Genomic DNA, 15005 nt, shown 5'->3' on the forward strand with positions numbered 1-15005 from the left:
CCATGCCATGGGACCTTTAAATATGGATATTTTTCCTATACAAACCCATCGATTCACTTCAGAAGGCCTTTATTAACCCCCCGGAGCCGTGTTGATTACTTATATAATGGATGGATGCACTTTTTTGAGCTTCAAATTTTGGGCTGCCATTCAATGCCATTATAAAGCTTGGAAGAGCCAGGACATTTTACATTTTTTTTTATATAACTCAGATTGTATTCGTCTGAAAGAAGAATGTCATATACACCTATGATGGCTTGAGGGCGAGTACATCATGGGATAATTTTCATTTTTGGGTGAACTATCCCTTTAATATCTTTGTGGAAACCATTACATTTTTTAGGGGATTTTGTGATGAATAGAAGACTGTTAAAATAACAGCAGTTATTTAAAACATAAATCTCTTAAAAAACATTAAAAATGTCTTTACTGGCACTTTTGATGGCTCTAACATAATTTGTCCTTAAATAAAAAACATTAATTTCTTTAAAAAATGTATCGTACTGAACCCAAACTTTAGAATGGTACTAATATATGCAAAAAAAGTAACACAGTTCTGCCTACTAATATAACTATCTTTTCCTATACCGTATAGCTATGTACCATCATAAACTCCCACCATAATGTCAAATTAATTAAGTCTTCTCATCACTGAAGGACAGCTTCGGCATGCATGTTTACAACATTCAAGCAACAGGAAAAGCAGAAATAAATACAATAGTTCTGCTAATTTCCCACTTCCCAACTCTGTCCCACAGTTTCCCTCTTATACTCACCAGTCATGGGGTCAAACAGCTGATTGGCCTCAAGGTCAGTGAACGTGTTCGTGCAGCAGGGGCAGCGGAAGGAGGCTCTGTTGGTTGAGTCCCGTTCATCCGTCTCAATGCGTCTGCGCATGTGGTCCAGCTTGTACTTCACCACATTAACCAGCAGCCGGTAGTTAATGAAGTAGTAATTGTGCCTCGTTGTCTTGCCGTCAGGCGCCGTCTCCACGCGCATACGGCATTTGACAAACTTGTCTGCCTTGAGAGTGTTCAAAACTGAGCGCAGCTGCTTGCGGTCGAACTTGAGGAGCTCCAGCATGTCCTCTTCCCGTACACAAGGATGTCTGATCAGCACGTCCAGCGCAAGAGCGTGCTCAATGCCGTAGAAACCCCGGACAACTTGCTTCGCCAGACGTTTAAGAGAGGCAGGGACCTCTGTGAGAAGCTCTGGCTCAGTCATGATGGAGGGGAGGGAATGATGGAGAGACAGCAAAAGCAGGAGAGGTGGAGGTATTTCAAGACAAAGAATGCGTACTTAGGAATAACGGGAGTGGATTATCATAGGAAGGGTCAGCTCTGCTGGTATGCGAGACAGTGATCAGGTGGATGCCAGGTGGAGGAAGGTCTGTTGAAAGTGGAAGAACAGGGAAAAAAAGAGAGATCAGCTATACACATATGATGCAAAAAGTGTATAATTGCATCCAAATGTCAACAGTCTTATTGTTAGAGAAAATGGTTGCAAAAACTGACACTTTACAGATATTAACTTGCCCAGCCACAAATCTGATAAATAGCTTCTAGCCTAGATATTTTTTTAATTATTTGTCAGAAAAAAAATATTAATGCTTACTTTTTATTTTCATGTAACCTCAAGACAGCTATGAATTCATAAGCACATTTTATTCTGTAACAATTACATCATTAATGCAATAAATTACTGATTTATTAATACGGTAATATTCAAGTCTGGGAGACCGTTCGTTTGTTGCTGGTCCAACATGCCATGCTGCACCAAGATGATCGTCTGACTAACAATACAGAAAGCCAAAAACCATAAATTACCAGTTTGGCCAAGCTAGAAACCATTAAAACAATCAGAAGCTGGTTTTAGCTGCGTTTTCATATAACAACAGTGAATCATGTTAAAAGATAGCTTATATACAAATGTAAGGGAGCTCATTTTAAGATTCAAATCTTTACCCAGTTTCAGCCACTGTAACTTAGTTTAAGAAAGAAGAGACAGTTATTATTTGTTAGTCACAGATTTAACGTTATCTACAAGTGCATAATAAGTGAATGTATAAAATAAATACTGAATCTAACTAAAACAATCTGACAGTGTAAGTTAGCTCACTAACTTACAGTTTAATATTAGAATATCGGGACTCAGCATATGGAGATATGCCATTATATTTATACCTACAGTAAAACAAATAACATAAAAAGCTGAACGACAGTGAAAAAACCTGCTCAAACCTTACATTTTCCTCCTGTTTAGAACAGAACAAGTTTGTTTAGTTTAACATCATGCTAACGGTCAACGGAAATGACGCAGGGGATGTTGCTGAAAAGTCCAGAGACAAAAATATTTTATAACAATTGCATAAAATGTTATTATTATGTATTAATTATTGAAATAATTTAATGTGTTAAATATGTCAAGTAAATGTTGAAATTTGATCTTGAAAAATATTTTCATAAATACATTGAAATAAAAAACAAGAACAGATATGTGTTAAATACGTCTCAGTAACGTTACCACTGTTTAGTATACCGACCAGGGGAATGCATGCAAACTATACAGGTTTATATATTTGACTTGAAATTATTTTGCATTATGTGAGGTTACATTTGAAACACTTTTGTTACGCGCACCCCCTTCCGCTGTGGAGCTTCCTTGTTGTTTCCACGGTGAGACTTCCACGTGTGTTCAGAGAGATGCCAATACACAGCAAAAGAGACCAAGGAAAAGATTCTGCTGTGAGTTTGCCGGTGTTTATATTTCGCTGGGTTTCATTTAAACATGATCAGCTCAGATCCGTGAACTTTAAAGGTCAAATATGGCAATGAAAATGTTATACCACTAACAAAAAATGCCAATAAAATGGCATGTCATGTTTTTTGGTCATGTAACGTTACTATAGTGCCTTGAAGTATGTAATAAAAAAAATAAATAAAAGACTTTTATGAACTTAAAGATATATATTATCACCCAAAAAGGACAATCCTGTCATTATTGCTCCAAACTCCCATGACTTCATTCTATTTTCTTTATTCAATTTATTCTATGACTTTATTCTCAGGTGCAGGGGACCAATGACAGCAGTGTGGTCAGTAAGGTGTCAGCAGCGGCACAGGGCTACTTCCACGATGACTTCCTCAAGCATTTTGTGTGCAAGGTGTCAAGAAGAGCTCCACTGATTAATAGGTAAATGTTTAGGAGACAGTTATTGCTCTTTCAGTGATAATATTCTCATACAATAGATGTGTTCTTTTCCAGAGGTTATTATGTGCGCTGGAAAGCAGTGGATCATTGTATGAAACAGTTTTTCCATGCTACAAAATCCTGCTCGAGGAGACAGGTGGGATGAAATATCTTTGTTTTGTGTGTATGTGTACCTGTGGAAAAAAGAATGCCTTGATCATATCATTCTCTTAATCTCAGATTCTGTCACTAGGAGCAGGGTTTGACTCCCTTTTTTTCCGGCTGCATGCCGAGGGTTCCCTTGGAGGTGTCACGGTTTTTGAGGTTGACTTTCCAGAAGTTGCCCGACGCAAGGCTGACTTGATCAATAGCAATGCTTGTCTGAAGGATGCATTGCCAGATTGGGAGACTGTCTCAAATCAGCAGACTAGTAGGACATTCACTGTATTCATAACAAAACATACAACCACTTGCATATAAACTGTGTTATCATAGAGATATGAGCAAATCTTCCAAGTGAACTTCTGCAACTCAAGTTTAGTTAGGACTTGTTTCTTGCCCATGTGTAGATGATGTGTTCATCAGAAGTGGTCATTATAATCTGATTGGTGTGGATGTGAGGAAGGAGCAGAAGGTGGAGGCAGCTCTAAGCGGAGCTGGGCTGCAGTGGGACGCTCCCACACTCGTCTTGTCAGAGGTGGTGCTGACTTATATGGAAACACAATGGTGAGGATGTGAATTCAACGTAGTGCAACAATTCCGTAGATGCAGGTTCGAGTCCCAACTGCAACATGTCCTGATCTCAATGCTTTTCTGTCTCTCTAATAGTTTCCTTATATTTTTTTTGTAATCTACCTGTTTAAAAAAAAAGGCCATATTAACTTTTGCGCAAACTGGTTGGCGCATTTTTAACTTGCAGTTGTCTTTATTTTGGTGATTTTCTATAGGTCAGATGCTGTGATTGGCTGGACTGCCAAACTTCTCCCACAGTCTATGTTTGTGATGTATGAACAGATCCACCCAGATGACCCATTTGGCAGGGTCATGCAGAACCACTTCCTGAAGCTCAACTCTACCATACATGCTCTCAAACAATATCCAAACGCTGTTGCTCAGACACAGAGATTCAAACAGAAGGTATACCTCAAATTAATGTTCCATGCCGATTTATTTATTTATGTATTTTAATATCTAGCCATGTAATAAGCAGGATAATATCACCAGTTATTATTTAGCATAAACATCTTCAGAGTGAGTAAGACCTGACCTGAAGTATCAGGTGTATTTTATGATAATGACTGGCTCACTGTATATAATAACTTTATAGATATTTTTAAATACATTTTGTAAACAAAAATGAAATTATTTTAATTAGCTTTTGTTTATTTTAAAGGTTGTATTGGTTGAAGAGATACAAAGAAAGATAGATCCTACATACACTACTGTTAAAAAAGATAGGTGTCAGTGTTTTTTTAAAATTAATAATTCAATTAATATTTTTATTCAGCAAAGATGCGCTAAATTGATCAAAAATAAAATTAAATAAATGTTTTAATATATAAACAAATCTATTTTAAATAGTAAACACATTTTTAATATTCTAAAACAATTATATTTCCAAATAAATGCTGTTTAAATCTTTCCATTCATCAAGGAATTCCCCAGAAATATTAATAATAATAAGAAATGTTTCTAGAGCAGCAAATCTGCATATTAGAATAATTTCTGAGGCATCGTTTGACACTGAATACTGGAGTAATGGCTGCTGAAAATTCAGCTTTTCTATCAGATGAATAAGTTACTTTTTTATTAGAGATATTTATTTATTAAGATATTTTAAATTAAATTGTAATCACAATATTGCTGTTTTTAGTGTATTTTTGATCAAATAAATGCAGCCTTGGTGAGCATAAAAGACTTCAATAACAATTTATTTTACAGTGTCCTTGTTACATGCTACATGTAGTTACTATAGTAATAACAGTAAATTATGCATAATTACATGCAACTAACCCTAAAACACAGCCTAATCCTAACCATAACTCTATAGTAAGTATGTTGTTAATATTACTCAGTACTTAAATGTATAAATACACTGTAACAAGGACACCTTTATTTCAAAAACATGAAAAAATCTGACCAACTTTTAAACAGTAGTGTGGGTATATCACACTTGATTTTCAGTAAGACAAGTAACTGATCTTTATTCGCCACAGGGCTGGGAAAAATGTGTTTGTCTGGATATGAACCAGTTCTACTTTGACCTTCTTCCTGAAGATGAGAGGCAGAGAGTCGAGGGACTGGAGCCTTTTGATGAGTTTGAGGTGAGGAAACGGACCCATTTCCAGCAAAGACTTTTGAATGATCCCAATATGACCACTGAATCTGATCAAATGCCTAATCCCAGACCTGTGTTTATCTTCATAATATCAGGAATGGCACCAGAAATGTTCTCATTACTTCATCCTTTCAGCCTCCAACGGCTCTGTAACTGACCAAGCCCTTCTAATGCTACCGAAGTGTAAGTATTGGTGAGATATTATTATTATTATTTGTATCACTAGGGGAGGTGTTGTGAAGCAGAGATGCATGTGTTCTTTTCACTTTTAGTGCCCTCCATCCCAAACATGACTCCTCAATGGGCTGAGCGTCCTCCTCTGGTCATTCAGCCCATGTGTGGGTCTCCGTGTATAGAAGCTGTCGGTATGGCCTCTGCCGTACTGGCCCCTGGAAACATCCTTCTCACCGGAGGCTATGGGAGAAGCGGAAGAGACACCGTAGCAAGGGTTCTGATCAAAGAGCAGAGTGGCTGGAAATGTGCCTGTGTGGAGGCTCATGGAGACAGAGGTGAGTGCTAATGGTTTTCTTAAACAAACTGTTTGTTTTGCAGATTAGTAAACAACTCATTTTGTCAGGTCAAGTCAATTTTATTTGTATAGTGCTTTTCATAAACACATTGTGTTTCAAAGTAGCTTTACAGAAATTCACAATGTTAATGTTTATAATACCTTATTGGACAGATATAGCAGTTTATAGCTGGGGAACAGGATGGTTTACATATGGTGATGATGATACAAACAATCAAACAGTTGATATTAGCTTTGCTATATAGTATGTATCGCTTTATGTGAGTGCACTGTATTTATGCGGATAGCACTGGACATATTTATAGTAGTTTCTAGTTGCTTTTATTAATACATTGTGAGGTTTATTAATACATATGGAAATCTGTAAGGTTCGAAAAGCATGTTCAATTTATAACAGTCTGGTGTAGTATGTATGTATGTATGTACGCATATCTTTGTTTCATATTTCCTCTCCTTAGTGGTGAGTCTTTATCAGACGTTGACTTCTATCCCTGGTGGTGGAGTGGTCCTCTTTGGCGGCAGAACTTCTCCACTCAATCCAACAGGCAGCATTGTGTGGGTGACCTTTGACCTCAGTGATCAGCAAAGTGCTGTACAGCTGTCATTTAAGAACATGGTTTGTACCGGCACTGGTCCAAAGCCACGATGGAGACACACATCGAACTTAATATGCTATAATGGTGAGTTTATTTAGTTTTTCATTTGCATTGTAAGGAGCAAAAAATTAACTTCTTATTATCGTATCATTCCAGATAAGACATTTCTATTCGTGTTTGGAGGACGTACAGAGAAGGATCCGGTTCTAGGTGACGCACATTTCCTGTGTTTGGAGGACAAGCACTGGACTGAGGCATGTATTAATGAAAACATACATACAATTGGACGATGAGTCTGGTGTTCACAATACACTAAGCAAAACAATAAATAACACAATTGGGTGAAATTGTACATTTGTAATTGTAATATTAGCAGTACTTTGTAGTGTTGAAAATTGTCAACACTTTATTCCATTCATTACATTTTTTACTGAGCAGTGCATACAGGGATTGCCCCATCTGTGAAAGGGTACTGGTGTTTTTATGTTTGAATGTTAAATGTTTGAATTACGATAAAGGTATGAATTATGTTGTTTATTCTGTTCTCACCATGAAAATAGCCTTGTTGCTGACATGGCATAAAGAAAGAAAGAAATAATAATCTAATTTATTAATCTTAATTTAAGTCTTATGCTCACTAAGTATACATTTATTTGATCAAAAATACAGTAAAACCAGTTATTATCCAGTAATTCCTCACCTCAGTAATTAACCAGTAATTCTATTTTAATATTTTTTTCAGCAGCCTTAACTCATCTTCAATGTCACACATCCTTCAAATTATTCTTATATACATAAAATATGCTGAATTTGTGATCAAGAAACATTTCTTATTATTATCAATGTTTAACCGTTGTGCTGCTTAAAATTCTGTTGGAAACCATGATCATTTTTGTCATGATTCTTTGACGAATAAGAAGAACAAAATTGCTGTCCAAAAGATAATTTATTTGAAGCAGAAATCTTTTGAAACATTACAGATGTCTTTACTGTCACCTTTGTCCAGTTTAATGCATCTTTGCTGAAAATTATTAATTTCTTTCTTTAAAAAAAACTTACCTCAAAACTTTGAATGGTAGTGTAAATTCCCTGCCTATATTTTAGCTAAGTTATCTTGTAATAGCAGCAGCATAATATTCCTGCCTATGTTTTGAAATAGCCTTCACGTCTGCAGGGTGATTGTTAGAGAATCTTTTGTGTGTTTCAATTAGATTACAGTTGTTGGGACCGCACCGGAAGCCCGTCATTCCCATTCAGCTTGTCCCTATGGAGGGGGGCTTGTAATGTTTGGAGGTTTAGGGAAAGGAGGAAGACCTCTTGGTGATGCTTTTTACCTGAGACCCACATCATCAGGTTTCTGCTGGGAGACAAAGAATTTACATCCACCTCCAGTGCCCAGGTTCTTTCTTTTTTTCTTTCTTTCTTTCTTTCAATATATAATTATTCTTATGCATTCCTAGGAAGACCAAATTCACTCCCAGATTTTTTTTTAATGTTTAAAATGTACTTCCCAAAGTTCTGTAATGGATATGGCAATGTTAATGTATTTGTTCTTGGTGAAATAGATCTGCTACACTGCTGCAGAGCAAGTAAAAAGACTTGCTACTGCCAATACATTTACAGACATTGCTGTGAGCATGTAAGACATGCCGCTTCTGCAGCACATGTAACATACATGAAATAACCCCCGTAACAGATTTATAGAGGTGGAGCTGTGGAAGGTGGAGGGTTTTTGAAATCACACTGCTAATAGCAACACTACCGGTGTTTGTTTGAAAGTTGAGCCGCAGCTCATTGGCCGCTGATGCAATAGCAACCAATCAGCTGTGCTATGTAGATGACGATGCGATCGCTACCGAATGAGTTAAGGATCAGTCTGCGCCATCTAGTGTTTCATACCAGAACTTGGTATTTATTTGTAGCAAACTCAATTAGTGCTTTTTTTTGTTGCTGTCCAGACTAAGACACCTTTTTGGGGTTTGAGAAATGTAAAGAATGTGTCATAAGAATGATATATGCCACTTCTCTGATCGAAATCACAGTCTTGGCCTCTACTTTCAGATATTCCCACTCAGCACATGTAATTAATGAGAAGTTGGTTGTAGTTGGTGGAGTTTGGCTTCAGGCTGATGGAGTACCAGGAGTTGCTGTAATAGATCTGAACACTGGGGGTTGTGTGGAGATCCAGCTGGAAACCGTAAGTTACTCTCTCTCTAGCGGTGGTTAATGGCTTATAATAAAATGGACAATTTGGGCTCTAAAATGTAATTGGATGAGCCACTCAATAGGCATAATAAAACAGATATTTTCGACTAAATTCTGATTGTTCTCTACTGATTGAACACATATGCACAAATTTTGTTATAATGCAGGATGTTGCTATGTTATCCACACCAATAGACAATAGCATTGTTTATTCTAAGATTGAGCTGCAGTTGTGTTCGCATGTTTTCAAGCTGGATGAATTTTGATTGGCTGTTGAATGATTTTATCATTCATCAGCTGGAAGGAAAATGCTCTGAAAGTGATCTCAACCATATTGTTGCTCTGTGTCATCATCTTTATAATTGTTGTGTGGACTTTTTACGATTCACGATTTTTAAATCTTTATGGTTATCAGGCCTTTAGACTTATGAACTATATTACTTGATGAATGAATTGTTTGATTAATTCATATGAATAAATTAAATTAAAAATAAACTGCTGTCATTGCGGTTTTATAAAGGGTCTCCGTGGTCATGGAAAACCTGGAAATAATAGGGAATTTTAAATGTGTGATTTCCAGGCCTAGAAAAGTCAAGGAGATCATTCAATTCTTAAAGTCAGAAAATATGTCTGGATTTTTACTTGTATGTAAGCCACCTGAAGACATAAATATTGTATTGTTGTAATTCCTGTAGCTGACTAATTAATTTAAAAGTAATTTTAATGATCCCCAGTTTTCCTTTTTTTTTAAATAAACTAATACACATTGGGAAACCCATAGTTTTAAAATGCATAGCGATTTTCATTAACCTCCATAAATATATGTCATGATTTATCAATGTTTCTTGTTTTATATTTCAGTCGTCTGTGCCTTGGCCTCTTATGCTGCATTCATTCTGCTCGGAGCTGCTGGACTCGGAGGGGACTGAGATTGTGCTCATTGGTGGAGGAGGAAACTGTTTCTCATTTGGAACTCACCTCAATCTCCACCCTGTAACTCTGGATCTAAGACCAATACTTTACTATTCAAAATAGTCAGAACACAATTAGTGGGTCTCCAGCCAAACTTTATTTTAGCCGGAACCGATTTGTGTCACAGCCAAATAGCCGAAGTATTGTGACATAGGAACATCACTCCGTGAAGCGACGGAAAGACTGTATGGTGGGACAGACTGCACCCCAGTCCACTGGTTTGCGGTAGTTGCCCTTCTCCAGGAAGTACTGGTGGCCACGATAGTTGGGATGCTCGTAGAAGATCCAGTAACCGTCCAGAACTTTGCAGGAATTGACCTCTCTCAGACGGAACCTCTCCACCACAGATGGACAGTCTTCAATGGACTCTATGGCCTGGCCAGTGAAGTCGGGCTTGTCGTACAGCTGAACCTTGTACTGCATTCCACTCGTCTGCATGGGTTAGGTGGGTTTGGGAATATTTGTGTACAAGGGTTGGGGTTAGGATAAATTACACCAGTTTTGTGAATGTCAATAAACAACATATAAAACTTGAAGACCTTCATAAGCAGGTTTTGTAGATGAACGTACATTTTATTTTGTTTGCCTAATCTGACCTTTCTTTAGTATCCACTGATTTGCTATGGAGAATTTAATATATATATATTCAAATATTTTATAGTGTTTATGCCTATGAGATATTCATACAGGCCTTCGTGGCAGAAACTGTTCTGCTATTTTATGGATTCAGCTTTTTTATATGGAGTTGTGTTGGAGAAGATGGCCTGTAATGTCAAAACAAACTAAATTAAAGACAATTATATTGACCTGAAATGTAATTTAGTCCTGTGTGTGGTCCATTGATTAAAACAAGCCTAACGTTTGCTTACGTTACACATACAAGTGTGGTCTTTTAACAAAAATGTAATCAAATACAGCAGGCCATTGGGAAATTGATCTATTGGCAAAAGCCTTGTGGCCTAATTAGATAACAGGACGTAGCAGTCAGAAAAGGTCTATCTATGTATGACCTTCCACTACTCGTAGCCACTGTCCCATGGCTTTATTGTGCTTTAACCCAGTAAATTGAAATAAATTCTAACACAGCATTGTGAAACGGCTTGATTATCATGCCCAGTTTAAAAACAGCATCATATCTGTCCCACTCTGTATAAACGCTTTAAGTATTTGAAAAAGCTTAATGTCAGTAATGCACACTGCTGGATGCAGTATTAGTTGAACTTACAAAGCGGATAATCTTGCAGGAACTGAGACAGTCATTGAGGCCCACCCAGCCCAGGTACTCAGGATACTCCCCCCTGGTTAGCAGATACCGGTTACCCGTGTAGTTGGGCCGCTCGTAAACCACCCAGGCACCGCTATCCACACGAATAGAGTTGCAGCGACTAAGGTAGGTATGGAAGTCGGAGCAGTCGCTGTCACACTCGTAACGGCGGCCCTGAAAGTTCTTGTCTTCAAAAAACACAATCTGAGAGACATTAAGATGATGTTGAAGGGTATTGTTGTACTTGAACAGCCAACCTTGCATCCTTTAAAAATGGTTATGTTTATGTTTTTGGCCATGTTCATACTGGTTTTGGCTGGTTGCCTAACATGCAGGCCCGGTTTCACAAACAGGGTTTAGGGTAGGATTAGGCATTAGTTAAATTTGGACTTATAAGGAACTTTTATGAACATGTGCTAGAAAAAAAACAATAGCACTGACATATTTTAAGATATATCAGTACAAGTTTCTTTCAGTTAAAACAACTCAAACATGCATTTTAGTCTAGGACTAGCTAAAGCCTTGTCTGTGGCAATGTACACCCAATATTACATCTTGTTTACCCAATTTCTGGTATCCACTGATGTGCTCTGGAGAATATTCAAGATATCTATATTAAAATATGTTATAGTATTGATCAGCTGGTCTACCTTGCAACAAGTTTAACCAACTAATAATCTGGTGTGCCAGCAACAAACCAATATTACCCATCTAAAACCACCAACAATCATCTTAGAATTTAACTAATTCAAAATGGTCTGTAATTAAAGAAAATGAAAGCTGTTATAAAAAACTTTACTAAAGAATAAAACAATTTAAAAAATGTAGGCAGTTTCATAAACGTAACCTAGTTAAACCTAACTGACTGCAAACCAAGACAAGGGGATTTCCTATCAAAATAGTTTTAAAAGTCAGTGTCATCATTTAGGCATCACATTCAAGTAGAAAAAATTACACATTTGAATTCCTGATGATGTCATGAGGTATTAACAATATAGCAGCATCACTATTTGCTAGGTACTTTTATTAATGAATATATAATATATATTTTGTGAATGTAGAAATTTAATGGAACTATCATATCCTTATATAGCATATCCATAAATGTGCTGCACAACTTAAAATCTGCCATTAAGGCTGAGAATTTTTTTTAATAAATGCACAAAAAAGGTGACATTCTAAATAAATAAATATTATTTAATTATGCTATATTTCAGCCTCTTTTCCATTAAATTCAAGTGATTTCCTACTCACCCTGCCCATCTTGAATATTGTTTTAACGCTTGTCGGGGAAGTCGTCTGAAGTCCAGAGTGAATGTTTATGGGGCTGTTTAAATATGCAGCTCCCAACGTCAAAATGAGGTGGAGGGGAGGGCCAGATATTCACTTTGTCATGAAAATGAGATCCAAAAATCGAGTCAGTGATTCTAGCACTATTCAGGGTTTTTTCCAGAAAAGCAAATGGGGATTAAAGGATAATGACTAGCCTGGCACGGGTATTCATTCACCCTGGAACACCACTGCATCCCACAACTGGACCAACCTGAACCACAACAAATGCAGCACACTGGCCAGCACCTGATGCCAAGAGCACTGCCAAATAAAGAGCCCAGACTCATTGGATTTTCATGCCATGCTGAATGGCACCCATTACCCTGGCTCAGCTCTTTTCAACAGCACAGCCACCACAACTAACTAAACTAAATCTGGAGTGGTTTGCATCTAGACTCATGAACACGCAGTGATCATTTAGGTTTTAAATGACAAATCTACAGTGAAATATTGTTTTAATAAATTAACCTATGGTAAACACACACTGTATCAGAATATGCACACTTCCCTACAACAAAATAACCAACAAGCATTATGTGTGATGAGTAAAATGTATAAATACTCAGTATTCATGATAAAGTTGTGAACACCACCCAGTTGTATTTGGTAAGATTCTGAAGTGTGCAGCCATTTATAATGTAACGCAGAGAGTAATACGGAGTCATCAAACTCAAAACATTTTGAGCACTGTGATCAGCTCTTTTGAAATGTAAATGCCATAAATACTAAAACCGTTGTTACATTGTGCTTGCTTAAAGGGATAGTTAACCCAAAAAACGAAATTTGTATGTTTATCTGCTTACCTCCAGGGCATCCAAGATGTAGGTGTCTTTGTTTCTGCGAGAAACCGAACAGTATTTATGTTGGTTTTTTTACCTCTTATCAGACGAATGTCATCTAGTATTCCCAGCGCCATAACCATAACTTCCGGCGAATAAGGTCAAAATATTGCCGCGCCTCATTCGACCGATCCGCACAGGCACTGATGAGGAATCTATGTATATATCTATGATTGCGTCGGTATTTTGCATGTATTTTGACCTTAATCGCCAGAAGTGATGGCGCAGGGCCGGCTGATGCAGAGCCATAGAAAAAAATGAAATACATTTTTAAATATGGATATTTTTCTTACACAAACGCATCGATTTGCTTCAGAAGGCCTTTATTAAAGGATTAGTTCACTTTTAAATAAACTTTTGCTGATAATTTACTCACCCCCATGTCATCCAATATGTCCATGTCTTTCTTTCTGCAGTCGAAAAGAAATTAAGGTTTTGGATGAAAACAGTCCAGGGTTTTTCTCCATATAATGGACTGGGACCCAAACGGTTCAAGGTCCAAATGACAGTTTCAGTGCAGCTTCAAAGGGCTTTAAATGATACCAGACGATGAATAAGGGTATTGAATAACGATGAATAAGGGTCTTATCTAGCGAAACGATCAGTTTCTGCGAGAAACCGAGCAGTATTTATGCTATTATTTTACCTCTTAACAGAGGAACGCGATAGTCTCTGAGCTCCACCATTACTTCCGGAGAGTAAGGTCAAATTAGATCGTGGTTATAGATATATCGATAGTAGATGCCTCATTCTACTGATCTGTGCAGTCGCTAATGAGGCATATACGTATACATCTATGACCACGGTCAAATTTGACCTTACTTGCCGGAAGAAATGGCGGAGCTCAGAGACGATCGCGTTCCTCAATGCTAGATTTGTTTGTTTAATTATGGCACAAAATTCATTCCATACCGAAGGCCCGTGTGGTCCATTCAAACAGACTAGCTACTGTACCTGAAATTGCTCAATATGTTAATGCTGGTTCTGATAGAAAGGTTTCAGGGGGGACTTGAACTCGGGTCGCCCGAATTCGCTATATGTCAGCGTGCCTACAAGGCTATCGGCACGAGACAGCCAGCATCAGTTTTATAAATATTAGATTAGAACCTCCAAGTGTAAGAAACTTTAGGGGCTCCAACAGAACAGAATCCAATGGCTACAATCCAGCTGTTGGAATCCGTTACCCCACCCCCATGTTGAGAGATGTGGATGTAATGGCTTAAAAGATGCTGATATTATAATTTATGTGTATGGAGCTTAACCAGCATCAGTTTGATAATTAGAACCTCCATATGCAAGAAACATGGGGGGAACAGAATTCTATATATATTCTATATATATATATATATATATATATATATATATATATATATATATATATATATATATATATATATATATATATATATATATATATATATATATATATATATATATATATATATATAATACTAAAATAGCACTGCTGCATAGAGAATGTACTTTATCAATGCTTGTTACAATTCGGAACTATTAAAGAACTTGACTGCACACTACCATAATTGGAGGAAATATGAAAAATAATGATTTAACAAATTTCACAAATATTTCATTCAGAAAGCCAAAGCCAAAAGTCTACTGGAGTCTACTGTTCAGCTGAAACTGAATATAAAAATAGGGCTTTTTTTATTAAACACCCAAACCATTTCATCTTTGATAAACTGACTTACCAGTACAAATAAAATGCTCAAACAAACATTTA

The 15005-nt window shown here is 37.0% G+C and overlaps 3 protein-coding genes across 3 annotated transcripts in view; 1 reads left to right on the plus strand and 2 right to left on the minus strand.

Moving 5' to 3' along the window:
* The window catches only part of gtf2e1 (general transcription factor IIE, polypeptide 1, alpha), a 28496-nt gene extending 26179 nt beyond the window's left edge, over positions 1-2317 (minus strand). The window contains exons 1-2 of the mRNA XM_079821464.1: positions 2246-2317; positions 777-1389 (exon numbers count right to left, since the gene is read on the minus strand). Of these exons, the coding sequence (XP_079677590.1) occupies positions 777-1224 (448 nt within the window). The 5' untranslated portion in view covers positions 1225-1389; positions 2246-2317. The remainder of the gene's footprint in view (positions 1-776; positions 1390-2245) is intronic.
* Positions 2318-2617: 300 nt separating this feature from the next.
* lcmt2 (leucine carboxyl methyltransferase 2) lies at positions 2618-10645 on the plus strand. Its single transcript, XM_079821751.1, has 14 exons — positions 2618-2744; positions 3068-3192; positions 3265-3346; positions 3430-3619; positions 3759-3915; positions 4137-4326; positions 5406-5513; positions 5623-5710; positions 5800-6036; positions 6515-6736; positions 6809-6906; positions 7864-8051; positions 8714-8849; positions 9719-10645. The coding sequence occupies exons 1-14, from the start codon at positions 2703-2705 to the stop codon at positions 9890-9892; spliced, it is 2037 nt and encodes a 678-aa protein (XP_079677877.1). The 5' UTR covers positions 2618-2702; the 3' UTR covers positions 9893-10645.
* crygs2 (crystallin, gamma S2) lies at positions 9989-12356 on the minus strand (the record flags this gene model as incomplete). The annotated part of the gene is made up of 3 exons (XM_079820699.1): positions 9989-10261; positions 11055-11297; positions 12348-12356. 3 exons carry the CDS (start codon positions 12354-12356, stop codon positions 9989-9991), a joined length of 525 nt encoding a protein of 174 aa, XP_079676825.1.
* Positions 12357-15005: the final 2649 nt, after the last annotated feature.

The sequence above is a fragment of the Gobio gobio genome (assembly GCF_949357685.1).
Source record: "Gobio gobio genome assembly, chromosome: 7".
NCBI classification, from domain to species: Eukaryota; Metazoa; Chordata; class Actinopteri; order Cypriniformes; family Gobionidae; genus Gobio; species Gobio gobio.